This window comes from Myotis yumanensis, unplaced genomic scaffold, assembly GCF_028538775.1.
Source record: "Myotis yumanensis isolate MYYU_CA2020_CCGP unplaced genomic scaffold, mMyoYum1.0.hap1 SCAF_9, whole genome shotgun sequence".
NCBI classification, from domain to species: domain Eukaryota; kingdom Metazoa; phylum Chordata; class Mammalia; order Chiroptera; family Vespertilionidae; genus Myotis; species Myotis yumanensis.
The window spans coordinates 64,219,878-64,246,959 of NW_027223760.1; the positions used below are offsets into that span (position 1 = coordinate 64,219,878).

General features: G+C 37.1%; 1 protein-coding gene across 2 annotated transcripts in view; it reads left to right on the plus strand.

The window, feature by feature from the left end:
• The first annotated feature begins 330 nt into the window (after nt 1-330).
• TAX1BP1 (Tax1 binding protein 1) overlaps nt 331-27,082 on the plus strand; it is a 58,205-nt gene continuing 31,453 nt past the window's right edge. For both annotated transcript variants that reach the window (XM_070424486.1, XM_070424487.1), the window contains exons 1-9: nt 331-439; nt 6,824-6,989; nt 11,154-11,256; nt 13,897-14,084; nt 17,514-17,672; nt 18,366-18,514; nt 18,607-18,697; nt 19,762-19,947; nt 26,668-26,892. In XM_070424486.1, the coding sequence (XP_070280587.1) occupies nt 6,831-6,989; nt 11,154-11,256; nt 13,897-14,084; nt 17,514-17,672; nt 18,366-18,514; nt 18,607-18,697; nt 19,762-19,947; nt 26,668-26,892 (1,260 nt within the window). In that variant the 5' untranslated portion in view covers nt 331-439; nt 6,824-6,830. The remainder of the gene's footprint in view (nt 440-6,823; nt 6,990-11,153; nt 11,257-13,896; nt 14,085-17,513; nt 17,673-18,365; nt 18,515-18,606; nt 18,698-19,761; nt 19,948-26,667; nt 26,893-27,082) is intronic.

Here is a 27,082-nt window from a genome sequence, read left to right on the forward strand (position 1 = left end):
TGATTGTCCATATACCTCTGGCCTATCCTTTCCACTTTACCGGAAATTTACTTAATTTTCCGGTAAATTAAAAAGTCATAAATGCAAATCCAAACGGACCCTCTTTGGTTACGACTAAGTTTCAGAGCGAAATGACAGGGCCTAAGAAAGAGGAGGATCCGGGGAGGGGGAAAGGCAGGCTCAGACCTATGAGGGTAAAGTGAGTGCCGGCCAGACTGGAGGGGGAACGCGAGTAGGGGAACTCTCCCTTCTCCCAAAACGAGGCGGCGGAAGGGGCGGACCCATGGGCGGAAGTGACGTAGCCGGCTTTGGGCTCTGAAGGGAGGCGTAGCCGGTCACTGGAGGTGGCATTGGTGGCGGAAGAGGTTCGGCGGTTGATGGCGGCTCCGTCTCGGGAGCCTCAGTAGGACTCCCCGTTTGTCCGGGAGCCCCTCCCTGGGTAAGCGCTTTGCCCGGCCCGGCGCCCTATACGCGGGACCCCAGCGGAGCCCTTTGGGGGCTCGGGAGACGCCCCTCAGCTCCTAGACTCTAGGGCCTGGCGGGTCTCGGGAATGGTCTCCGTGGTGACGACGCACAAAATGACGACGCTATCCCTGTCGAGGACAGCCTTTCCTCCCGGGCCGCGATTGTGACAGGGAGTGGGCGAATTCAGTTGGCAGTGGATTTGGAAAAAGGCGACGGGTGGTTGCCCCACGCCGCGGGGAGGCCGGGATAAGCCTTCGCGAGTTGGGGGAGGCGTGTGGGACGTGGGCGCTATGGCGGGGGCGAGTGGCGGGGGACCCCCAAAGCAGAAACGGGCCTGCCCGAGGCTCAGCTCTCGGGCGAGTGGTGTGAGGGTGCTGCCGGCCTAGGTAAGTTTGGGCAAACCTCCAGGTCGAGTCCGGGAAGGACGCTGGGGTTTGCTGGTGCGGACGGAACCCCAGTGTTTTGGTTTGAGTCGCCGGTGGAGGAGGCGGAGACTCCCTGCGCCGCCCACGGTCGCGGCGGGCGGAGTTAGCCCGGTCTCCGGCCGCACCTGGGGTGCGGGATTAGATAACGCTTTTCTCCGGCTGTTTATAAATGGCGCTGAAGCACAGCGTTCCCGGGGAACTTAGCAGATCTCCTGGGAGAGAGTCACATCTTCCTTTGCTTAGGCAACTGTTGTTGATTTCACAACTCTCCTTCCGGTCCACCCGACACTCCGCTGGGCCGCAGTGTGTTGACACGTCGGGAGTGTGCGCTCCTTGCTTTGGAAAATTGGAAGGGGAGGGGGGCGGGTGGAGAGGGCGGAGAAGTGTGTGTGTGCGTGTTTGTTGATAAACATATATTATCCTATTCATAATAGCTTTGCTTGAAAACACTGTGGCATTTGACCTACATGTATTAGGTTTCAAAAAGTAGTTATGGATTACTATTAAGTCGGGGATTTAGATTGAAAAATCCAAATTTTTCAACTGTCTGCTTTCCGCTAATTGCAAGGTTTCTACAAACCGCGCACGGACAATTACTAATTATAGTTTTGGGGCTCAATTCCAAAAAGCTTTTAAAGAGATTACTTGATTAACCAGTTAATCTAAACATGGGTTAGTTGCCTTCAGGTGCCATTCGGGTGTAATGAAGGCCTTAGTTTTGTTCTTAGCAAGGGTGAACTTGATTTCTTGAAGGATTACTTGATCACATTAGAGACGAGGTCTTACTAGGGTTGGGTCTTTTTTTTTTCAAAGAACATTTTGTAATTTTTGTTTTCTATTTATCACATTTTTTAATTGTACACTTCTGCTTACAATTATGGCCTCAGCCATTTATGTGGAATTAACCAGTAAATTCCTTTTCCTTAACAAAATAACAGGTATCTTGGAATTTTAAGTTTCAACCTTTTTAATGATGTTGAATAATTATGAAAAATCCTAACTACTTTTTTCTATACTACTATGGCGGAATTATCTCAGGTGAAGCTTATTGGTTTGTATTCTTTTGCAATTTGCATACTGTTAAGTAAAATTTTGGCTGGATGAACGCCTGGCTTTTTAGTTTATTTTGCCTCAAATAAATCCGTAATAGAAGAGAAAAAAATTCTCCCCTCTAATATAGTATATGGGCCATGATCGTAGCATTTTAGAAACCAACTTTTAAAACAGTCTAAAATAGTAAAAAGTGATGTCAGTGACCCCTGAGCAGAGAACTCACCTGTAAAGAGTTCTGGAGGTAGATCCCTGTCAGAGTGCAAATTAACAGATGGGTGGCTTTTCTGCCTCCGAGAAAGAATGCTAGTAATATTTTTCTGGTGTGTAAACTAGCTGCTAGTCTTTGTTTAAGTTATAGTATGAATAATTGGAAACTATTAAAATGTCAGACATTTTATCCTTCATATATTTGTGTGTCCTATAGGACTGAAGTTTGGAGGTAATTATAAATTTTATATATTTTTAAGTGAAGATTTAAAAAAATAATTTTGCTAAGTTTGTCAACCACTACTTGTAATGCGTTTTCACAACTAATTTTTATTTGCTGTGGTTTTACTTTTATTATGGAAAATTTCAAACATACATAAGGAGAACAAAGTAAAAAGAACCACTGTTTTGCTAATCTTGTTTTATTACCTCCCTCAAACATTTTTTCCTCGTTGAGTTTTAAAATAAAATCCAAGACATCAGGGTATTTCACTTATAATTAGTTTAGCATGTTTAAGTGGTAAGAACTTTGAAAAAATACAATCATCATAATCATATCACACAAAACAAAATTACCTTATTCTTGAATTCTAATTGTTAGAACTGGAAAATTATGTAAAATATTTATTTAAAAAACTTAATTTGATTCTGTATATTTAATGTATAGAAGTTTTTAAATATGGTCTATTTATTTATTTGACTAATGCTTACATTTTTTGGGAGTTAGTCAAATAAATTGAGTATCAGGAGCCACTGGGAAAAATACTAAGATCTGTTTGGGGCTTGAAAAAGTTTCCAGAGGAAGAAGTAAAGATAATATTGAAATGCTCCCATTTCCCCAAATTTATTTTAGTTAACTGAATGCCCATTGCATATTATTTACCCTTTTCCTTAAATATTGATGAATCCCTAAAGTAACAAAATTGGCCAAAGACTTTATAGTATAAAGTTCACAACATAACACATGTAAAGGAACTCTAGAGATGTTAGGACTTTAGAGACTATATTAGGAAACCTGGAAGCGGGCACTGCAGACAGCATTGTTTTTGTTTCCCAGTTAAATGTATCTGGTCCTTTAGTTTGGGGAAATTTTTACTTAGCCTTGGTTTGCATCTTAATGTACCCATGTTTCTTGAGATGTGCTTTAGAGACGGGAAGAAACATTGGGTATTGGTAAAGCTGCTTCCACTTCCCCTTGTGGATAGTGGCCATATTTCCTCTCCAACTGAGGATGCAGTTTGTTCTTTTTCTCAATATGTTAATGAAGTTACACTTCCCAAGCATTACCACAAGGTGATGCAGTGATTTTGCACTTTTCCACTGGGTGGTGTATATGTGTGTGCATGTGTGAGCATGCATAGTGTATTAATTTGCCTGTGAATCATCTTGCTGCGTTGGTATTCTCAGTGAATTTCAACATTTTAATAAGTTTGCCTATCATTTCACTCCCTGTCATCTGTGTGAGGAGAGAAACAGAACTATATGGGAATTAGAAATTTTCATTTTACTATTTAAAATGGGTCAATTCATGTTGTAATTATATTCAGATTACATTTATCCTTAACTTTTTGTGACTAGAAGATATTGGAATTTAATTTTAAAAAGTAAGGTGGAAACAAGAGTTGAATGACTTGTAAAATTTCTATAGTTCTAATCACATTGAAATTTTTTGAAAAGGTTGGGGTGTTGGAGAGGGATTAATGAAGATTATTAATAGGATGATCACAAATTATTTTACTCTTCAGGTTTATATGCATCATGAATGTATTTAAAGTCTGATGTTAGAGTTTTGTATTAAAAACTTGAATTTGGGGGGAGGGTTTAAAATGAAATTTGATGTTTATATGTTTATTTAAAGCATGAAAATACATTTATATATACTGGTAAAAATTCAATCAATATAGTTAAAAGTCCTTTATTTAAACATATGCTTCATGAGTAAAGATTTAACTATATGGTGAGTACTTTTTAATCCCTCTTGATGCATTATAAGCATATCTAAGTACTATATATATGTATACTTTATGCTGTTTTATACCTTGAAAACTTTTCAGTGAAGTAAAAGTGTAAGGTTGGATTTTGGATTTTTAAATCACTATTGTAATTGAGGTTAAATAAGTTTAAATTCGGCTCCCTTGTTTTATAACAAATAATTACAGCTTTGTTGATTTAGTTTACTTTAGGAAATGTGTTAAATTTTAAGAAAAAAAAAAAAGGTTTTATTTTTATTCCGCTTCTAATTAAAAACATGGGTAACTCATTCTAAGCTAGCCTTATTTTCTCCTTACTGAATATCTTCCTCAGAGAAACTTAAATATTCAGTCTTTTCATAGAAAAATGTTACTGATTCACTTGCATCAGTTTAGGTAGTTGTATCTATTAGAAGTTTGTTCAGTTGATTCAGTTATAGTTTTTCTTAGTATTTTACCAGTAGTGAACATTTTTTTCAAAACTGGAATCTGAATGGGTTTTTTTTCCTTTATGAAACCACTGACTTGAAAAGAGATTATCATTAATGACTTCATTAGCATCATGACATCCCCCTAAACCCAGATTAGCTCAGACAATTCAAAGAGAAAGTAATAGAACTCTTTAGTTATTTTAGGCAGGGTTCCAGTGTTTATAAGTGTGACTTTTTTTATTTTCCTGGAGGTTTTGGGTTATCAGCTGGGGAGTATTGACAGTTAAGTGTTTCTGTGAAATAGGTTGCTGGTAATAGAACCTTCTTGTTAATGCAGAGATAGCTAGGGAGGATTAATCCTGAACACTCTCTTTAGCTCCTAATTCTGGCAAACCACAAGTGGGGAGAGTCTTAACAGACAACCAGTCTGGTATTTTACCACAGTGGCTTTCAGGTTCAGGATTGACAGACTCTTTATGGGATAGCTAATATGTTGTTTTAATAAAGCATTACTTTTAACATAACAGAAGCAGAAAAGACATACAAAGAAAGTGCTTGTTGTTTCAAAACCTTAAAAATTTGCCTTAGTATTTTAAACAGGTCAGCAAAAGGAATAGTTGTAAAAGCATATTGTCTTAGAACTTCCTAGCAATAAAAACTTAATAATTATTAAAATATGAGCAGAGTCTTACTGTTGTGCTTGCCATGTAGAAACTTCATTGATTTGTGAAGTAAATTAGATAAATTTGGTTAGCAAAAAATGTTCCTTTTTTTTCATTATTTTTTATTTTTAAAAAAATACATTTTATTGATTTTTTACAGAGAGGAAGGGAGAGGGATAGAGAGTTAGAAACATCAGTGAGAGAGAAACATCGATCAGCTGCCTCCTGCATGCCCCCAACTGGGGATGTGCCCGCAACCAAGGTACATGCCCTTGACCGGAATCAAACCTGGGACCCTTCAGTCCGCAGGCCGACGCTCTATCCACTAAGCCAAACCAGTTAGGGCTATTTTCTTCATTATTATAGTCTTGTTTTGAAAACTCAGAAGCAAGTACCATAGGGTTAGTTTCTTATATGTATTATGGAATCAGTGATGATACCGATTCTGTGTCACACTGTAGAGATAGCTTTTTGAAGTAAATCCTCAGTTGCTATACTAGTACTTTTGAAAAAAAAAAAAAAAAAAGTAAAATCCCCCCCCTCCCCCCCCCTGCAAAGTATAGCACAGAAAGCATTTGGATCATGTAGATTTTTGTAATCTATTTTAACTATACATCTGCTATCCAGTGCTTGGTGTTCTGTAAGCCAGTGAGCATTTACTGAATCCATTATAGATTTCTACAGTTTGTATTTAATGTAAAACAATATATTTTTAATCAGTAACTATGTGGAAATTAATGGGAAGAAAAAATGAATACTGGAAGTCAAGGTAGGATTATTGAACCCAGAATGAAAGGGTAGAATTGGTATAGGTAGAGGAACAGATAGGCTGAGCTATTTTAAGTAGATCAGCTGAGATTTTACATGGTTTGAGAGATCTGAAGGAGCATGTACCAGAAGCCAAAGAAGACAGTTTGGGTCTAGGTATTAGTGGAAATGAGTGAGCGATGGTAATGAAGACTTAGGTTGTTGAGTTAGGTCAGAGTCTAAATAGTAGTTCTTTGTCCTAATCACATACAGGATTAAGATTACTTGAGAAAGATGCTAAAAACAAAACAAAACAAGATGTTCATATACACGTGCCCACACCCAGGTCCCACTTCCAGAAAGTCACTGTCTTTTTCTTTTTTTAAGGCCCCTAAAGATTCTTATGTGTAGCTAGGGGATCACAAACATGGGTGAGGAATGCAGGCACTGAGAGATTAGCATATGTTATAGGAGCCAACAACCTAGGAGAGGGATGGATGGGTCAGGTTAGGGAGGAAAATAATGAAGTTCAAAGGTCCAACATAAAAGCTGTTGGTTGCAAAAGAAGCAAAGAGCTAGGCTTTCCTAGAGAGTTCATAGTTTGTTTTTTATTTTGGTTTAAAAGCTTTTTAGCTCCCACATAACTTTCTGAGTCATATTGGAAATTCTTTATTTCCCAATTTGTCTGTGTCTTTATATTTAATCAAGATTTTTAAGGAGGAGTGCCAATATTAAAAAGTATATGTCTTCTCAAAAATTATGATGTAGATATCAATGTAAGTTGCATTTAATGATACATTTTCTGAAGATTAAAGTTTTTCTTAGTTGGGTATCATTCAACTTGTGTGATTTACTTGTTTCAGATTCACAATGACATCCTTTCAAGAAGTCCCACAGACTTCCAATTTTGCCCATGTCATCTTTCAAAATGTGGCCAAGAGTTACCTTCCTAATGCACATCTAGAATGTCATTATACCTTAACTCCATATATCCATCCACATCCAAAAGATTGGGTTGGTATATTCAAGGTAAGAAAAACTTTCTTCCTATTTCTTCCATCTGGGTACACTCTATTTTCTTTTACACAGTTGATCAGTAGCTTTACTTGCTCTATCTTCACTCTACATTCAGGGTCATTTTTGTAACGTCACATATAAAACATTTACATTTGTAAATGTAAACATTTTGTATTTAACAGTGGGATAGTATACAACAAATGTTGGAAACTTGAATCCAGGCTTTGCTGTCTATGATCAAAAGGTTTGGCTTCACTCAAGGTCATGTGAAAAAATTTTAAGAATCTTTGTTTTCTTTTTCCATTTTCTCCATTTCTTACCTGAAAAAATGAGAAGAATAGAGCAGGGTAATGAGGTTGAGGAAAGGACATTCCTGGCAGGAAGATGGTATAAGTAAAGGCACAGAGATGAGAATGAGTAATTTTAACTAGAACAAAACTTGACTTAGGTGGTGTAAGATAAGGTTGGAATTAAGCTTCATTCTGTCTACAAAGGACCGAAGTACTGGCAGTGGGAAGTCTTTGTAAATATAGGTATGTAGGTTGATGTGTGGAATAGACTGCATGACCTTTCTTATGTTCTGAATTTTTTACTTAAAATTATAACCACTTTCTTATTAATATAGCTCTGAAACATTTTACCTCGTGGTGGGACATTTATGCTGTTTATGATATTTCTGTCTAAGAATCAGCATTGCATCCTCACATGTATGTGGCATTTTTTCTGTATTTTTCCTTTTAAATAGAAAGGACCTTTACTCTTGATAATACAATATTTGAAAACTACAGTATATAAAAAAGAAAGTGAATGGTTCTATCCATTGTAGCCCCCACCTTCCCCAGAAATAGCTTGTGGTTAAGTTTGGTATATATTTTTCTAGATTTAAAAATTCATAGGCTTGCCGAACCGGTTTGGCTCAGTGGATAGAGCATCGGCCTGCGGACTCAAGGGTCCCGGGTTCGATTCTGCTCAAGGGCATGTACATTGGTTGCGGGCGCATCCCCACTGGGGGGCGTGCAGGAGGCAGCTAGCTGGTCGATGTTTCTCTCTCATCGATGTTTCTAGCTCTCTATCCCTCTCCCTTCTTCTCTCTGTAAAAAATCAATAAAATATATTAAAAAAAAAAATTAAAAATTCATAGGCTCATTTTCTATATTTCTTTGTAGCTTTTATATTTGTACACATATAACCAGAAAATATATTTTCAGTGCTTTTCCTATTGTGTCTGTCTCCCTTTACTTCCTCCCCCCAAAATAGTGCCCCCCTGGACCTCAGTATCTCCCTCTCCCTCCCTCCCTCTTTAAAAGTGCTCTTTTTTAAAAAAATATATTTTATTGATTTTTTACAGAGAGGAAGGGAGAGGGATAGAGAGTTAGAAACATCGATCAGCTGCCTCCTGCACACCCCCTACTGGGGATGTGCCCACAACCAAGATACATGCCCTTGGCCGGAATCGAACCTGGGACCTTTCAGTCCGCAGGCCGATGCTCTATCCACTGAGCCAAACCGGTTAGGGCTAAAAGTATGCTCTCTTCACCCTAATGTTTTTCTTTTTCTCAATGTTTCTCCAGAACTTATTAATATCTTTATTTTTGCTAGGTAACCTTGATGTCCTTCTGATCTTCTTTACACTCCCTCTCAGTTTCCTTTATGAGCAATACTTCTTTCTTTCTTTTTTAAGAGCAATACTTCTTATCCAATATGTTTTTCTAACAGGTTAGTTAAAGATTTTCTTTTTCTTCCATGTTACCCTTGCTTAATTTACTTTTTTGCTCTTATTTCACTATTGCATTAGTAGAAGAATGATGCCAGTACTATTGTACTTCCCCAAACTAAACTATGTGAAACATCCATTGTTTTGGTTCCTTCCTTACTGTAGATACACCTACACCCTTTTATAACTGGATTAAAGTATAGGTCTTAGGAGCAATACATTCTGACAGTCATAGGTAACTTTATAACTGTTCCATTGTTCAAAATGTTGTCAGGAGATGGTAGAAGCACTAGGGGATATGAAAAGAACTGTAGAGTCAGTTCACTGTCCCTAAAAGTCTGTGTGTCTTTGAACTAATATGGTAACACTGTGTGTCTTTCAACTAATGATAACACCAGTATGATAATGAAATTCGTGCACAGGGTGTGTGTCCCTCAGTCCAGCCTGCACCCTCTCCAATCTCGGACCCCTTGAGGGATGTCCGACATCCCTCTCACAATCCAGGACTGCTGGCTCCCAACCGCTCGCCTGCCTGATTGCCCCTAACCACTCCCCTGCCAGCCTGATCGACACCTAACTGCTCCCCTGCCGGCTCGATTGCCCCTAACTGCCCCTCCTTCCCCTGCTGGCCTGATCACCCCTAACTGTCCTCCCCTGCAGGCCTGGTTTCCCCCAACTGCCCTCCCCTGCAGGCCTGGTTTCCCCCAACTGTCCTCCCCTGCAGGCCTGGTTCCCCCAACTGCCCTCCCCTGCAGGCCTGGTTCCCCCCAACTGTCTTCCCCTGCAGGCCTGGTTCCCCCCAGCTGCCCTCCCCTGCAGGCCTGGTTCCCCCCAACTGGCCTCCCCTGCAGGCCTGGTTCCCCCCAACTGGCCTCCCCTGCAGGCCTGATTGCCCCCAACTGCCCTCCCTTGCTGGCCTGATCGTCCACAACTACCCTCCCTTTCGGGCCTGGTTCCCCCCAACTACCCTCCCCTGCTGGCCTGATTGTCCACAACTGCCCTCCCCTGCCAGCCATCTTGTGGCGGCCATCTTGTTTGTTGGAGTGATGGTCAATTTGCATATTACTCCTTTTTTTTTTAAGATAGGATGTAATGATCACTGATGTACTAGGTATTGTGCTAAGTGCTTTACAGGGATTATTTTATTTAATAAACACACACAACCCTTTGAGATTGTTACCATTATCTCCATTTTAAAGAGGAGGAAACAGAAGTAATTTATTTGAAGTCATAACTAGTAAGAGGTATTTTCTGGTAATCTGACCTATTTCCTATACACTGTGCTTAACAAAAATTACCACTTAAGGAGTACACACCATGGTCAGGCACTCTGCTAAGTGCTGCTTTTATATTCATCATCTAATTTTATCTTCTTATAGTTCCAAGGGGAAAAACTTGAGCCTTAATAGGTGAGGTAAATCATTTACATCACAGATTCTTTAAACTTCCTTTTCATCAGTAAAGAGATGAAAATTATAATGTCTTTCAAATGTTTTTGACCCTGACACACACAAATTCTATGATGCAACCTAGCAAACAAAGGTGCTTGCAAATACATCTGAAACAGATTTTTTATGAAGCAGTACTTATCTATCATGTACTCTGATCCTTTTCTAATTCTATATAAATAAAAAAGTTAATGTCATGAACCACTAAATTAATATATTCCTACTGGGTTGTGACCTACAGTTTGAAAACACTCCTTTGGAGACTAAAGATTGTTAAAATTCTTCCAGCTTCAGTGTTCTGCAATCTCTAAAACTAGGTCAATCAGAATTAAGAATATACTTATAATTTAACTCGGTGGAGTATTATTTCTTGTAATATTACTGGCAAATAGAAACCTAGTACCTATTTTACACATCTCTAATCCATACTTAGCACACTGCAATTCATCTGGATAATACAGACTGAGATACATAATGTATACATGTTGTCAGTTGAAAGTGTTTTAGAGATAGGACATAGGTAGTCTATTTGTGTATATAAACATCTTGATAATAAAGGACTTTTTACAAAATTTACCAATTGGCTTCAAGCAAGACTTGCTAAAGGTGAAAGATGAGTGAAGTTAGTGGATTTAAGGGGCAGGGCTCTAATTAAACACTTAACTTTGAAGCATAAAATAATGTTTAAAAACCTGTTTAATGAATTCAAATTTTAAGCAAAATGTAAGTTTTTCTATTTGATACTAAGATTTTCCTTGAGAAATTGGATATCAAATTGCATTTTAATACATAGTAGAGAAACTACTGTTTCATTTATATAGATTTTTTTATAGCATTAGGTTACAGCTTAATAAAAAACCATAAAATCTGACATGCTGGTTAAAATATTATGATTTGTAAGCATATTAACCCATGTCTTAACTTTAGGATGCAGTAAAAAACAATATGCTACAAGATACCACTCTATATTAATTAAACTACTTTCTAATAATCTCCATGTTTTTTTTCCTTTAGGTTGGATGGAGTACTGCTCGTGATTATTACACATTTTTATGGTCCCCTATGCCTGAAAATTATGTAGAAGGATCAACAGTAAATTGTGTATTAGCATTTCAAGGTAAGAATTGAAAACTGCAGAACTGGGTGAAACTAGGTATTTTATTGCTATTAAAAATGATGTACCCATTGTAATGGTCTACTAAGGCATAGCCAGCATACCACAATTGAATTAATTAGTATCTTTTTTTAAAAAATATATTTTATTGATTTTTTACAGAGAGGAAGGGAGAGAGATAGAGAGTTAGAAACATCGATCAGTTGCCTCCTGCACACCTCCTACTGGGGATGTGCCCACAACCAAGGTACATGCCCTTGACCAGAATCGAACCTGGGACCTTTCAGTCTGCAGGCCGATGCTCTACCCACTGAGCCAAACTGGTTAGGGCAATTAGTATCTTTTGTTTAGCAAAAGTCATAATGTAAATATCTACTGGCAAAAAGAAACCTAGTACCTATTTTAAACATAGGTCACATGATATTTTATGTAGACATTATAAAGGTTTTTGCTTGTTAACTTTCATTGAAGAGTTGATTTCTTATCAGCTCTTTACTTTTGATGTTCTTTTTCCCAAATGAGAAAACAATGCTATTACTCATGTTAGAATAATATAACAAACTATAGGCCCAGTGCATGAAATTTGTGCACTGGTAGGGTCCCTAGTGGCTGCCGGCCAGGGCCTCCCTCCCTTTCCCCAGCTACCTGCCGCCACCAGCTGGGGCCTCCCTCCTTTCCCCTGGCCAGCCCATCCCCTGGTCCAACTTCCCAAAGAACTCTGTTGGAGGGGACAATTTGCGTACTATACTTTTTTTTATATTGGATGGGATTAGAGGTGAGAAAAAGACAGGGATGGGCAAAAGTAGGTTTACAGTAGTAAGTATGTGAAACAGTTTATTGTATTATTTTTCTATATGAAAATGTTTCTTCTTTTGGGTTTGTCTGATGCTTTGTCATAATTGCACTGAGGTTATACATTTTCAGGAAGAATACCAGAGAACTAATGTTGTACCCTTCTCAGTGTATTTTATCAGGGAGCACTATGCCCATATATCTTATTACTGGTACTAATCTTGATCACTTGGTTAAGGTGGTGTCTGCTGGATTTTTCCACTGTAGAGATAATAGTTTTTCTTTTGTAATTAGTGACTATTATAGGGGAGTTACTTTGAGACTGAGGAAATAATCTTGTTTCTCTTCAAACTTTTACCCACTCATTTTAGTTAGTATACATTACTGAATCTTGCTTACAATAGTTATTGTTGTTGTATTTGTCTGGTGATGCTCCTCTATTCTCATTTCTTGTATATTTATTAGTTGGAATTATGTTAGGAAAAGTCCTCTTCACCATGGACTCATGGATACTTACTTTATTCTATGGGATAAAGTCTAATACTATCATCATTTTTTTGCTCAAATTGTCTTAGCTTTTTTTGATCCTAGGTAACTCCCATCAGTTGAACTCCTGTGTTTTGTTTTATTTTTAATATTCCCTTCATCCCCCAGTGCTTTTTAAAGGACTTCTTTCTTACTTTCAAGCACCAGATGGTGTTCTTGGCTTACCTTGTATTTTTCTCTGCCCCTCTCTCTTATTTCTAAAGAGAAAGGCCAGTTATTTTTTTAAGAATGAAATCAAATGAACTAGATACATAAGAATGAGACTGAAAATTTTAAGATATGGAAGAATAACAGCCATAGTGATTACAGATTTCTGTTTAATAGTAACATCCAAGACAAGGTGAATATATTCATTTTTTGTAGGTTCATTTCACAGTCATTTAATGCTTCCTTTTTACAGGTATTCCAGAATTTTTATATTCTATATCTGCCCTCAATATTTCTGAGGTCTTGATATAGGATATAAAAGCATGTGTATAATGAATGGTAATATAAGGTATATTGTGGAAGTTGTTTTTCTTAATGTAAAAGATACCATGGGCGTTTTGGAGGGAAGGGAACTTAATTTTGAACTAGGATAATCCAGCAAAATTTGAAAGAGAAGGTAACAATTGAATTGAAGAAAGAAGGAACAAATAGTGAACACACATTAGTGGCCTGGATGGTATAAATACATTATAGATACTTTGGAACTCTGAGATAGATGGCTTGGAGTCTGTTTTACAGCTAAGAAACTCTGGGGCACAAGAGGTTAAGTAAATAATAGTTAGTGGTAGAGCTGGAATTCCAGAATAAAATCTGTGTAGTTCCAAAGCTTTTTTGTTCTACAGCATCAGTGGACCTCATCCTCTTTTCTGCTGTTACACAGTTTACACGTGTAGCATATTCCTTTTGTTAATATCTCCCTTTTACATGTAATGAATTGAGGGAAGATTTCTTTAAATGGCATGTTCTCACTCCTAATAATCCTCCTAGATTTTTATGCTTGTTTTTCCCTTGCTCCTCCTCCAGCCTTCCTTTCCTTGAAAACTACATTTTGACACTCTCCCACATGACTTAGTTTTGCTCTAGTGAAGATTTGGGAAAAGGATATTCTGGGAATATAAGCTTAGACCCAAAGTAGAAAAATTCGGGCATGTTAAGGGAAGAAGGGAAAGTCTAGTTCTGATAATTTATGAAAAATAGGAAGAAAGACATATCCTAAATGCCTAGAAACAGGGTCAGGAATGAGAGGATGTGACAAATATTGTTAAAGTAACATTTTATAATAAGAAGTTTAATAATTTTTGGTTAACTTCCTCTTAGGATATTACCTTCCAAATGATGATGGAGAATTTTATCAATTCTGTTACGTTACCCATAAGGGTGAAATTCGTGGAGCAAGTACACCTTTCCAGTTTCGAGCTGCTTCTCCAGTTGAAGAGTTGCTTACTATGGAAGATGAAGGAAATTCTGACATGTTGGTGGTGACCACAAAAGCTGGCCTTCTTGAGGTTAGTACCAACAGTGAGTTAGTGATTCATAGATAATTTTAAAAACAGAGCATGTAAAAACACAGGTTAATTAGCATAAGAATTCTTACGTTATGCAAGTGTATAACCTAAAAAGCAGATGCTTTTAAACTAAAATAATTGAAAAATACTTAGTGTATTTTTTCCTGTTTAAAAATCTTTATTATTGAAAATATCACATATGTCCTCCTTTATCCCCCATTGACCCCCACCAGCGCGCTGCCAGCCCCTACCTCTGGCCTTCACCACCCTATTGTCTGTGACCATGGATTATGCATATATGCATAACTTAGTGTATTTTTGAAATGCTTTAAAAGTCTTTTTATCACAACTGTGTTATTGCTTTCACTGTGGCAGGGACTGTCCCTAGGCTCTAGAAGTGTTTTGTGCATAGTAGATGTGCAATAAACAACTATTGAGAGAATTTAGACCTATAGCTTTCCTAATATTTCCTCACCCCCAACCTTTCTTTGGTGGTGGCCTACTCCATTAAGTGTAGAATGGTAGAGATTTGGAAGGTGAAGCTGGAGGGAAAGTAGTGTACAGCAATAAATCTGTCATTGGATCTGAACTTTATTTTACTGTACTATGAGCATACTCTATCCCAAGTGTGGCAGTGAATCAGGGAAGCATCCCAGTCTCAAGGTTTAAGTTGAATATTTTTAGAATGATTTTTTTTCCTTGTCATCTGATCAAATGAATAAGTTTGGATTAACCATACTGAAAAAAGGTGAAAAGCTTCTCACTATTTTTTTTAATTGAATATTTGGAGTCATTGCATTGGCTCCAATAGAAATGTACTGTGCAGATGCTCTAATAATGCCTTATGTCTTAATTTTTAGTAGTTATTGAAGAAGAAATTAGAACATTCTTTCAAAATATTTCTCAATATTTTTACCCTAAACCTAAGTACTGGAATGTTACATTTGTGTTTCTGTGAAATACAGCTTCTTTAATTGGTTCAGCATACATTTTTGGTTACTTTATATTCACATTTACTGACAGGTCATTGCTTTTCTTTATAGTCAGATGAGCTTTTTATATGTAAATATTTTATGACTGATTTTATCTTATTTACCTTAATAAACTGAGATTAGAGAAAAAAGACAAGAGGTTACAGATAACATACTTTATTTTTTTATTTTTTTTTGTGTGAATTCTTCCATATCTACCCTTCCCCCTTCCAGAAATTCTTCTCTTATCTTAAATAAAGAAATGTAACTTTTATAGGCTGACTGAAACATTTTGTGTTGACAACTGCCTGATGATCAAGGTTTTTAGCCTGGTATTTGAATGCTAGTCAAAGATGCTGAAACAAGCCCGGCTCTTAAGAAGAATGCTGTTAGTTTACATTGCAGCTTTTTGAATACTTGCTAGACCACCCTGACTTCAGGGCCGCTAACAGAAGAAGGGGCGTTTTGGCATCTGCATCTCTTGTGCACGTTTTCTAAGTAAATTGGGACACCATACAATTTATTTCACTTCTTCTTCATAAAGAAATGTAAATTGCTGTCTCTTAGGGAAATATTTGTGAGATAAAATGTTTTTATATTCTGACCAAGTTTTGGACAAGTCTTTTAAATTTTCACATTCAGCAAAATCTTTAATGATTTTATCTAAAACTGCACAAAAATAGTAGATATGTGAGACATTGTCTAGGGTACTATTGAAATTAAAAATGATAAATAAAATATAATGCTTGAGTGTGTGAATCTTGACTGGATCCTGGAGTTTTTAAAAAATTACTAATTAACTATTATAATGGTAGTGGTTGAATAGGAAATTGTTCTTATTAGGAGATGCTTGCTCTCAGTAGTTAGGGGTGAAGTGTGCAATTTTGTTTCAAATGGTTTAGTTCCCCTCCTCCACAATTACATAAATAAATTAAGTACTGAATATAAAGGAAAATAAAATTAAAATGGCAAAATATTAGTGAATTTAGGTGATGGGTATATGGGTATTCATTGTAAAATTTTAACTGCTATGTGCTTGAAAGATATCACAATACAGAATCGGGGGCAGGAATTTGACTTGTATACATTTTAATCTAATTTGAATTTATGTACCAATTAAATGAATCACTGGGGAAAAGTGGTTCTTTTATAATGTTCCTTTTGCAGTATATCAAGATGTATCTGTGTTTTAAGCTATGAGAAAGTTTAGAGCCAAAAGTCATTATAAAAAATAAAATAGGCAAGGTATGAAAGACGTTCAGTAAATAAATAAACTTTTCTCTTTTGAGGGTATTTACTCCTGTCATTTTCATTTGGTGTGATGAATGAGGTGGAAGGGTCATTCTAAAAACTTATAGCCATTCAACTTCCATAAAAACCATTTTAGACTTTAATCAGTTTGGTTCCATGACCCTGGAAAACTGACTTGGGGTCTATTGTTGGGCATACATTTTATTTATTTATTATTATTTTTAAAATACATTTTTATTGATTTCAGAGAGGAAGGGGGAGGGAGAAAGATAGAAACATCAGTGATGAGAGAGAGAATCATTACTGGCTGCTTCCTGCACACCCCACACTGGGGATCGAGCCCACAACCTGGGCATATGCCCTGACCAGAATTGAACCGTAACCTCCTGGTTTACAGGTCGAATAAACGACTGAGTCATGTCGGCCAGGCCATTTTATTTTAGCTAAATGTATACGATGCCTCCTCTGAATATACAATCTTTCCTCATTACAGTCAGTGATGTCTGCCTGTAAGAGAAGTGTTAACCATTTTAGTTACTATTTTAGGTCCCTTAATTCATTAATTTTTTAGAATATTAGAGTTTAGATTTCCTGAACAGAATAACTATTAGAATTTCCATAATAATTAATATAATGTTACAGTCCGCATTTTAGTCCTAAAGTTTGCATTTATTTATAAAGTTTTTTTATTTATTTTATGCCACATAAAAGGCATCACATATTGAAATTTATTCCTAATACCTTATTTAAAGAACCCTTTTAATAGTAATCCCTAGATGAAGGCCTTATGTAACATAAGAAAGTTCTTAATAGAGTCAACAATTTCCCATGATTTGCATTCAGGAAGAGGTATATATCTTCTTCCAAATTATTACTCAAGATATGCCCAGAGTTAAGTCACTTATGGAGTTTTATGCCTTATTTTTAGTACTGACTTGAAAAGTAATCAGTAGGAAACATCATAATAAAATTCATTAGTTGTACTTTTAATTTTTTTCTTCTTTGCCCAACCAAAGGAAGCTTCATGAACTTTTGATTCATGAACTTTTCTACCTGAATGCTAAATAAGGCTATTTGATATGAAGTAGTATGTAAAAATTCTTTCTGAATGTCTTTACTATTTTTTTGAAATGGGAAATCAATTTGTAACATTATAGGACTATTTAAAAAAAAAAAAAGACCCAGTATGAGTTTTTTTGTTTTACAGTTGAAAATGGAGAAAACCATGAAAGAAAAAGAAGAACTGTTAAAATTGCTTGCCGTTCTAGAAAAAGAAACAACACAACTTCGAGAACAAATTGAAAGAATGGAAAGAGAACTTAACCATGAAAAAGAGAAATGTGACCAACTGCAAGCAGAGAAAAAGGTTGGTTGAGTCTTACATAACTGATAGGAGTTGATAGCCTGAAACCCACTTTTTACAAGAACTGAACCAATTACAGTGAGTGAAAACCCTGTGTTGAAAAACAATAGCATTTAGACAGATATTTATACAAAAACAGATCAGTTTCTATCAACCTTCTGTCACAACTTTTTTTATGTTGTAAATGATTAAAATTTTGGATTTTTGGTACCAGGCTTGATGACATAGTGCCTGACAACTGTTTCTAGATGCTTTATATCTAAATGTAGAGTATTTGATTGATTTTGAGGGGAGGGCTTGGAAATACAATTAGGAATGATAAACACTGAATAAAGGAAAATATAATAAAGTAGTTAAATTACTTTTCCAAAAATCAGAATTCAGTGAAATGAGATGTAGTATTAGACAAATATGAGAGTGACTAATTAAATTTTTTTTTCTCATTTTCGTTGCCTGCCCTCTGGTGGAGAAGTTAGTGAAATCAACAAGAGTGTATGAAAATGCAAGAAAAAAGTTAATTTAGTATATGTAAAGTTGAATGTATGTTACAATTTCTGGTTTAGTTTTTAGTCTTAGTTTATAAACTTTCGAGGGGACAAATTTGGGATTAAAATTTAAGAATACATAGATTTCTGTAAGATGCATATTTTATCATACTAATTATGTTTCTCAAAATACTGTATTGTTCTTTCTTAGGAACTTACTGAAGTATCAGAAAATTTAAAAATGGAAAATGAAGAACTTAAGAGGAGATACAATTATGCTACATCCAAAGCTGTCAAGCTTGAGGAAGATATTCTGTTAGTGACAAATAAAGCAATTGAAAAAGAAACTGAATTAGACAGGTATTTCTGACACTTATAAAAGATATTTATGTTCTAAAAATGTTTTAACAAAGTTATTTCGTCTATATTAATGTTACATGACCTTAACCCAGTTTAAAGGACAAACTCAGGAAGGCCCAGTGTGAAAGAGAACAACTTGAATATCAGTTGAAGACAGAAAAGGATGAGAAGGAACTTTATAAGGTAATTTATTCTTTCCATTTCTGTTACTTTTCTGTTGCTGTATAAGAAAATTACTCTAAAACTTATTTAGTGGTTGGGAATTGGGAGCAGCTTAGCTGAGTTTTTACAGCTCAGGATCTCTTGTGTAGTTGCAGTTCAGGATGTTGGCTTGGGCTGCAGTCACCTTATGGCTTTTTTGGAACGGGAGGTTCCATACATTTAAAGAGTAAAGTGCAAGAAGTATGTTAATTCATTTATCTCTGGTACTCTTTTTGTTTTTAATATTTTAAAATTTATTTTAGAGAGGAAAGGAGAGGGAAAGAGAGAGATCGAAACATCAATGATGAGGGAGAATCATGGATCGGCTGCCTCCTGCATGGCCCCTGTTGGAGATCGAGCCCACAACCCGGGCATGTGCCCTTGACTGGACTCGAACCTGGGACCCTTTAGTCCTCAGGCCAATGCTCTATCCACTGAGCCAAACCAGCTAAGGCATAGCTCTGGTACTCTTAACCAAAGCAAGAGAACCCTTTATAGTGGAAAGTAGTTTTGATTTGTATATCTGTTGTAAGCAAATGAACAGTCACAGCCAAAGTTTCTGGGAAAAATTTATTGGGTTAATTAACAACAAATATATTTTCAGGCATACAGAAAATACGTGATATAGTAGTTTTCACAAGCAAAAATTGAATTGCTTAAGATGTTTTCCAGAATCTCATTATGCTTTTATATCTGAATCTGTCTGTAACCTAATGCCAAAAGAACAACCAAATCCATTTGTGATTTTAAAGAGAAATTAAAATTATTAAATCAAAGGAAAAGACTTTAGAGATCAGGTAATATTATTAGACCTTAGAATTATTAGTGACTTTGGAAAGTTAAAAAAAAAACTTAGAAAAGCTGTGTTGTTAATCCACATGGTTAGCTAGTCACTTGGCAGAACTTGTGTCTCCTGACTCCAAGTCTGGTAAGTCTTCCCATTCCTTAATCATATTTGGGTTAGAGACAGACAGTGGTATTTTAAACTTGGACTGACTTAGGTTATGGAGTTAGAATATTCTTGACATTTTTAAGCACTGTTACAGGTCCATTTGAAGAATAGAGAAATAGAAAATACCAAGCTTGTATCAGAGGTCCAAACTTTAAAGAATTTAGATGGGAGCAAAGAAAACATGATTACTCATTTCAAAGAAGAGATTGGCAGACTACAATTCTGTTTGGCTGAAAAGGATAGTCTGCAAAGGGCTTACCTGCTTACCACCTCAAGTAAGGTAAGTACTTTTGCAACATGTATTTGAAGATTGTAAAACATTATCTCTGTTAAATGTATACAATATGATGGTTTATATTTTTAATCTCTTCCCCAGACTTTTCTTTTGAAGAAGTTCAAACTTATAGAAAAGTTGGAAGAACAAAACAATGAATACATTTTCTCAAATAAAGGCAAACCGTCTTTATCTCCCCCATATATATGCCTTTTCTGAGCCATTTGAAAGTCAGTTGCAGGTATTATGACCATAATACCATTAGCACACCTAAGAAACTTAACACTGATTTTTAGTATTCATTTTGTATATAGTTCTAGCCTACATTCAAATTGTCCCAAATATGTTTTTATTTAACCTTTAAAATTTCTTGATCCAGGCATGGTCAAAGATCATACATAAATTTAGTATTGTGTTCTTGGTCTGTTCTAATCTATAGTAGTGTCCCTATACTTTTTGTCTTTTTTGACATTGATACTTTTGAAGAATTCAGGCTTGTCTGAGGGAATGTTCCATAATTTAGATTTGTCTGTTGTTTTCTCATGTCTAGATCAGGTCAAACATTTATTTTTGGCAAGAAAAGGCATAGGTGATGTTTTGTACATTCTGTTGCAGTCATATCAAAGGTCACAGTGTTAATTTCATTTTTGATCATGTTAGGTTTACTCATTTGTTTAAAGTTATGTCTGCCTGTCTCTTCATATATCAGTGCCTTTCCCTCTGTGATTATTGAGTAATCTGTGCGATAATACTTGATATCATGTGAACATCCTATTCCCCAGTAGTCTCTCACCCAGTGTTTTTTATCCCTTGATGATCCTCACCTGCATCAGTTATTACTTTAATGATTGCAAAGTGGTGACTTAAAAATTCTGTCATTCCTTTTACATTTATTAGTAGGTACTCCTCTATAATGAGGAGAGGTTCACTATTGCCATCTCCCCCTTTTATTATATCACTATGGTCTTTGGATTCTTTTTTGTTCAGTGTATTATGTTATCATCAATATTCTTTTTTTATACCCAAATAGTCCCATATTTAGTGAGGGGGAACCTTTTCAAACCTGCTTTTGTGTCTTTTTGATTCAGTCCCTTAATGCTTTGAGTGCTTTTGTTTTGTGGCACAACTGTATGTTAACAGCTTTAGGGATTAGCCATTTTTCCAAGGAGCTCTGTTTTTTTTTTTTTTTTTAGTAGGGAATAGTATTTTGAAACTGGATCCTGTTGCTACTAGGGGTTGTTTCCTTGTACTTTCATTAAACATTTTGTGTTTAATTTATATCTTTACTTCAAATCTAGGACCTTCCTTATCTTTCTCTATTTAATATTAATACTAGAGGCTCGATGCCCAAAAATCATGCAAGGGTAGGCCTTTACAGCTCCAGCTGCCTCTCGGCCCCATCCCCTACTTGCACCTGGCTTGGCCTGGCACTGCCCAAATCCGCCGCCACACACCCTGGTTCCCCAGTTCTGTGGAGCCCCGCCGGTCATTGGTCCCACAGAGTGTGGTCTGGGCCTCCTTCTTTGGGGCGATCGTGGAGTCCCCCCATTGATCACCCTGCCGGCCGGTGGCCTGGGCCTCCCTCTGCGGGGCGATCATGGGGCGATGGTGGGGCCCCCTGACCAATCGCATTGCACCCGCCTAGGCTGGCCTGGCACTAGTGGGTGTCATAATGTGGTTGTCTGGATAGTGGTTCTGCTGTTTGGCCGTTTGGTCGATTTGCATATTACACTTTTATTATTATAGATCTCTTTTACCAATGTGAGAACCCTTTTTCCAAAACATCATTATATTTGTTTTCTACCCAGCTATATATGCCAATAAATTCAGAATTATGTCAATGCCACTTCCAACAATATGTCTGCTAAATAAAATTAAGATCTATTCCAAAACTTTTCGTAGAGTATATTTCACTAAGGAAGTATAGGACACTATGTTCAGATTACTTGAATTAAAATTTTAAAACTTTGTTATGAATTTGTAGTACAGTTCAGTGTATTTGTATATATTTAAGTTTGTTTTTTTTTTTAAACATATTTTATTGATTTTTTTTTTACAGAGAGGAAGGGAGAGAGATAGCCAGAAACATCAATGAGAGAGAAACATTGATCAGCTGCCTCCTGCAGGCCCCCCACTGGGGATGCGCCCGCAACTAAGGTACATGCCTTTGACCAGAATTGAACCCGGGACCCTTGAGTCTGCAGGCCGATGCTCTATCCACTGAGCCAAACCGGTTCTGGCTATATTTAAGTTCAATATTTGTTTTTACAATCTTAACCTTTTAATTTTTTGAATATGTGAAATAGTTGCATCATACAAAAGTCAAAATGATATAAAAAATTTACTCTGATGTCTCAATCTCTTCCTTATAAAATCCCTGTTTTAACTTATACCCATAGGTAAACATTTTCTTTACTTTCTGCTTTTTTTTTTTTTGGAAAAATTAAGCTTATGTGCAGGTGTTGGTGTGCACATACTCCTTTTGATCCCTTTCTTTCTTAAAAAAAGATGCCATGCTATATATATTTTGTACTTTGCTGTTTTTCATTTAACAATATAAACTGGAAATCATTCCATATTAATTCATAGAGATCTTTCTAATTTTTAAAAATGGCTGTGTAGTACTACTTTGTGTAGGTTTACATTGATTTATTAATTTTTATGGATGAGTATTGTTTTGTTTTCAGTATTTTGCTGTTAAACATGCTCAGACATAGTTAATATAAATGTCAGACATACATGACATTTACATTTAACTAGAGGCCTGATGCATGAAATTCTTGCAAGGGGCTCGGCCCTTGCAGCCGCAGCGGCTTGCCTCGGCCCTCACAGCCCTGGCTTTGTCCGGAAGGTCATCTGGAAGGACTTCCGGAAGGACGTCCACAAGGTCGTTTGGCTGTCCAGTCTAATTAGCATATTATGCTTTTATTATTATAGATGATTAAGGTCCAAGTTACTTTTCAGGGTATTTAACGTAGCAGATTGCAAGTGTAAAGGTGAAAGGGTATTTGATTGCTTATTCATTGTTTAATAAAATGCTAAAAATTTCTCTAAATATCCTTTTCCTATTAAAGCAAGACTTCTGTGAGGAAAAACATACATAAGGAATACCTGAAAAAATGATTATTAATTGTTAAAACTTTTTAAAAATTATAAAAGCAATAAATACAGTATCATGGTAATAAGAGAATTCAAGTAGTACACGAAGGTACAAAGTAAAAGTAACCCTCTGGGAAGAGATCAACCAAAGAACTTGCATGCATATATGCATAACCCATGGACACAGACAACAGGGTGGTGAAGGCCTGGGTTGGAGGGTGGGATGGAGGCAGGCTAGAAGAGGTCAATGGGGGAAAAGAAGGGGACATTGTAATACTTACATCCTATCTAATAATAGACAAACATGGTAATTAACCGTACCTCCGACACGCTCCCCATTGGCTAATCAGCGTTATGCAAATTAACTGCCAACCAAGATGGCGGCCGGCAGCCAGGCAGCTGAAGCGCACAGGAGGCTTGCTTGCTCCAGTGTCGGAGGAAGCCAGCGTTCCCTGCCTGCCGCTGCTGGGCTCTGAGCTTGCACTCTAAGAAACAATGTTTCAATTATAGAAGCTAAACAAAGCCCAGAAACCTGCTTTCAGCAGCCGAGGTCACAGAGCTGGAGCCGAGCCTCAGAGCTAAAGCCGGCTCTCAGCTCCAGTGACAGCCATAGAAGGTAAATAAATCACAGAAGAAAAAAGAAAAAAAGGAGAGGTTGGGAGCTTCAGTCGCCCGCCAGCCTGAAAACGGCCCTCAGCCCCTCACCCAGACTGGCCAGACACCCCAGTGGGGACCCCCACCCTGAAGGGGGTGTGACCAGCTGCAAACAGCCATCATCCCCTCATTCAGGCTGGCCAAGCACCCAAGCGGGACCCCCACCCTAATCCGGGACACCCTTCAGGGCAAACCAGCTGGCCCCCACCCGTGCACCAGGTCTCTATCCTATATAGTAAAAGGGTAATATGCAAACTGACCCTAATAGCAGAAGGATTGGGAATGACTGGTCACTGTGACACACACTGACCACCAGGGGGCAGACGCTCAATGCAGGAGCTGCCCTCTGGTGGTCAGGGTGCTCTCACATGGAGGAGCTTTGCTCAGCCACAAGCCAGGCTGATGGCTGCCAGCACAGCGGTGGTGGTGGGAGCCTCTCCTGCCTCCTCAGCAGCGCTAAGGATGTCCGACTGCAGTTTAGGCCTGCTCCCCGCTGGCAAGTGGACATCCCCTGAGGGCTGCCGGGCTGCCAGAGGGATGTCTGATTGCCATCTTAGGCCCAATCCCCCAGGGAGCGGGCCTAAGCCAGCAGGTGGTCATCCCCTGAGGGGTCCCAGACTGCGAGAGGGCAGAGGCCAGGCAGAGGGACCCCCCCCCCCCCCCCCGAGTGCACAAATTTTTGTGCACCGGGCCTCTAGTCATATAATCTTTAATTTTTTTAGAAATGTACTTATTTTAACAAAAATGTGGTTATATAATATTTCAGAACCTATAAAAAATTGAAGGAATGTCTGGGCATCTTGCAAAAGGAGTAAACATACAGATCTTTCTCCTTCATTGCAACAGCTGTGTAGTGTCTCTCTTTAACAGCTATCTAGTATGTAATCAGTTTTAATTGTGTACAGTCTTTATTATAAGCATATTGCAATAAAAATTATACAGATATCTAGACACACACATATAAATCTGTATCATAAATTCCTCCAAGTGCAATTGCTGGGTTGAGTGTTAAAATATTCAGTTATTTAAAAAAAGTAATATACCAACAGTATATGATACATGCTACTGTTTGTAATGGCTGCGTAGACTTTCATTGTGTGGAGGATATATCAATTTACTTGTAATAAATTCTCATATTTTTAGACATTCAATAATTATTCATTATATTAATATTTTATTGAATTCCTGTAAAGTTTAAACCTATGTTCCTACCCTTTATTAATTTTATTAGAAACTCATGAAAAATTGCTACATTAAAAGCCATGTGCTTTTTAAAGGTGTTCATGAATGTTGCAAAAATCTGATTAGCAAGGTTATACCACTTACAGATTATGTAAGTCCAACTGTTTGTAAATTTGTTGATTATGCTAACCCCATCCAAATATTGGAGTATTACAGTTCTTTAAGCTTTAACAATTTGAAAGATGATGAATGGTATTTGTTTGAATTTTTCTATTTTATTGTTCATGAGTTGAGTATTTTTGGTTTGCATACTAGCCATTTCTTTTTAAAAAATATCATGTTCATGTCTTTCTCCAGTTTTATTTATTTATTTATTGTTTGTTTGGGATTTTCCTTATTGATTAGAAAAGTCGCTTATACCAGTGGTCAGCAAACTGGGGCTCGAGAGCCACATGCGGCTCTTTGGCCCCTTGAGTGTGGCTCTTCCACAAAATACCACGTGCGGGCGCGCACGTACAGTGCAATTGAAACTTCGTGGCCCATGCGCAGAAGTCGGTATTTTGTGGAAGAGCCACACTCAAGGGGCCAAAGAGCCGCATGTGGCTCGCGAGCCGCAGTTTGCCGACCACTGGAAAGTATTATTACTCCCTTCTTCACCACCCCTTTTTTCTATTTTGGTATATGGAAGCTGACAATATTTATATAGTTAGATCTAACACTGTTACACCTACAAAGATTTTCTCCACCATAACATTACATAAATAATCATTTACAATTCCTTCTAAGGAGCTAACAGTTTAACAACCAAGAATGGGTTTTACTTTTTCTGAGCTTACAGTATTTTTAGTACAGAGGTGAAAATAGGAAAGTTGAATGAACTAGATTTTTTGAGCTCATAATGTCTAGTTAATAATAAGGGAAATAATTTTATGGCAATTTTAACTTTTAACGATATTTTTAGGCTTAAGGAATGCTTAATTAACTTCATTTCCCCAGTGCCTCATCTTTTCTATTTGCATATCAATATTTTTTAAAAACTTAAGTTTTACCAAAACTTAAGTAATGGTATATTAATATATTGGTTATTTTTTAGGTTAGATAGTAGAAACATTGTTTAACGAAAATTTTTTTAGTTACATCCTGGCTGGTGGGGCTTAGTTGGGCATCGTCCTGTGCACTGAAAGGTTGCCAGTTTGATTCCTGGGCACGTGCCGGTTTGTGGGCTTGTTCCCCAGTAGGAAGTGTGGGTGAGGCAGCCAATGTATGGTTCAATATCTCATTGATATCTCTGTCTCTCTCTCTCTCTCTCTGTCTCTCTCTCTCTCTCCCCCTCTCTCCCTTTCCCTCCCCATGCCCTTGCTCTCTCTCAAAAAAAAAAATTGAAAAAAATTTTTTTGCGTTACAAAGTTTTTGAAATTATTTTTATTGGTGATTGAAAAAATGAGGGTCAGTACTTCCAACTGGAGAGATTCTGGGGGACAAGAGCTTTCATTCTGGTCTCAGTCAGGCCATGAAAGCACTGAATATGTTGCCTGAACTTCATATACTTCATTTTACTTGTATAAAGTGGTATTAGTGATAGTCAGTGCATAGGTTTGTTACATGTGTACTCCGTGAGGAAACTTAAGTCACATCCCTACTTTTTTCTATACATATACTTTAAGTTCTGAATAGAAGAGCAATATTTAATTTAAAATTTTGGATTTGTTGAAATATGAGTATAAATAGTTTCTGCTTGTATTTTTTAATTGAATGTTTTAATTACAAATATATTTATCTGCATTTCTTCAGGAAGATACATTTTTCTTAAAGGAGCAACTTCGTAAAGCAGAGGAGCAGATCCAGGCAACTCGACAAGAAGTTGTCTTTCTGAATAAAGAACTTAGTGATGCTGTAAATGTGCGAGATAAAACGATGGCAGATCTACATACTGCACGCTTGGAAAATGAGAAAGTAAAAAAGCAGTTAGCTGATGCAGTGGCAGAACTTAAACTAAATGCTATGAAAAAAGACCAGGTAAAAGCAGGTTAATTTTGAGTTTCCATTTTGATCAAAACTTATAAGAGTGAGTTACGTTAAAATAAATCAAGTCAGATTCCTGATCAGAATTTTAAGTTTCCATTCATTTTGTTTAGTCATTGAAACCTCTTGGGTTGAAATTAATGTATGCTTTAAGAAAAACTGCTGTAAGCAAATTCCTAATGGT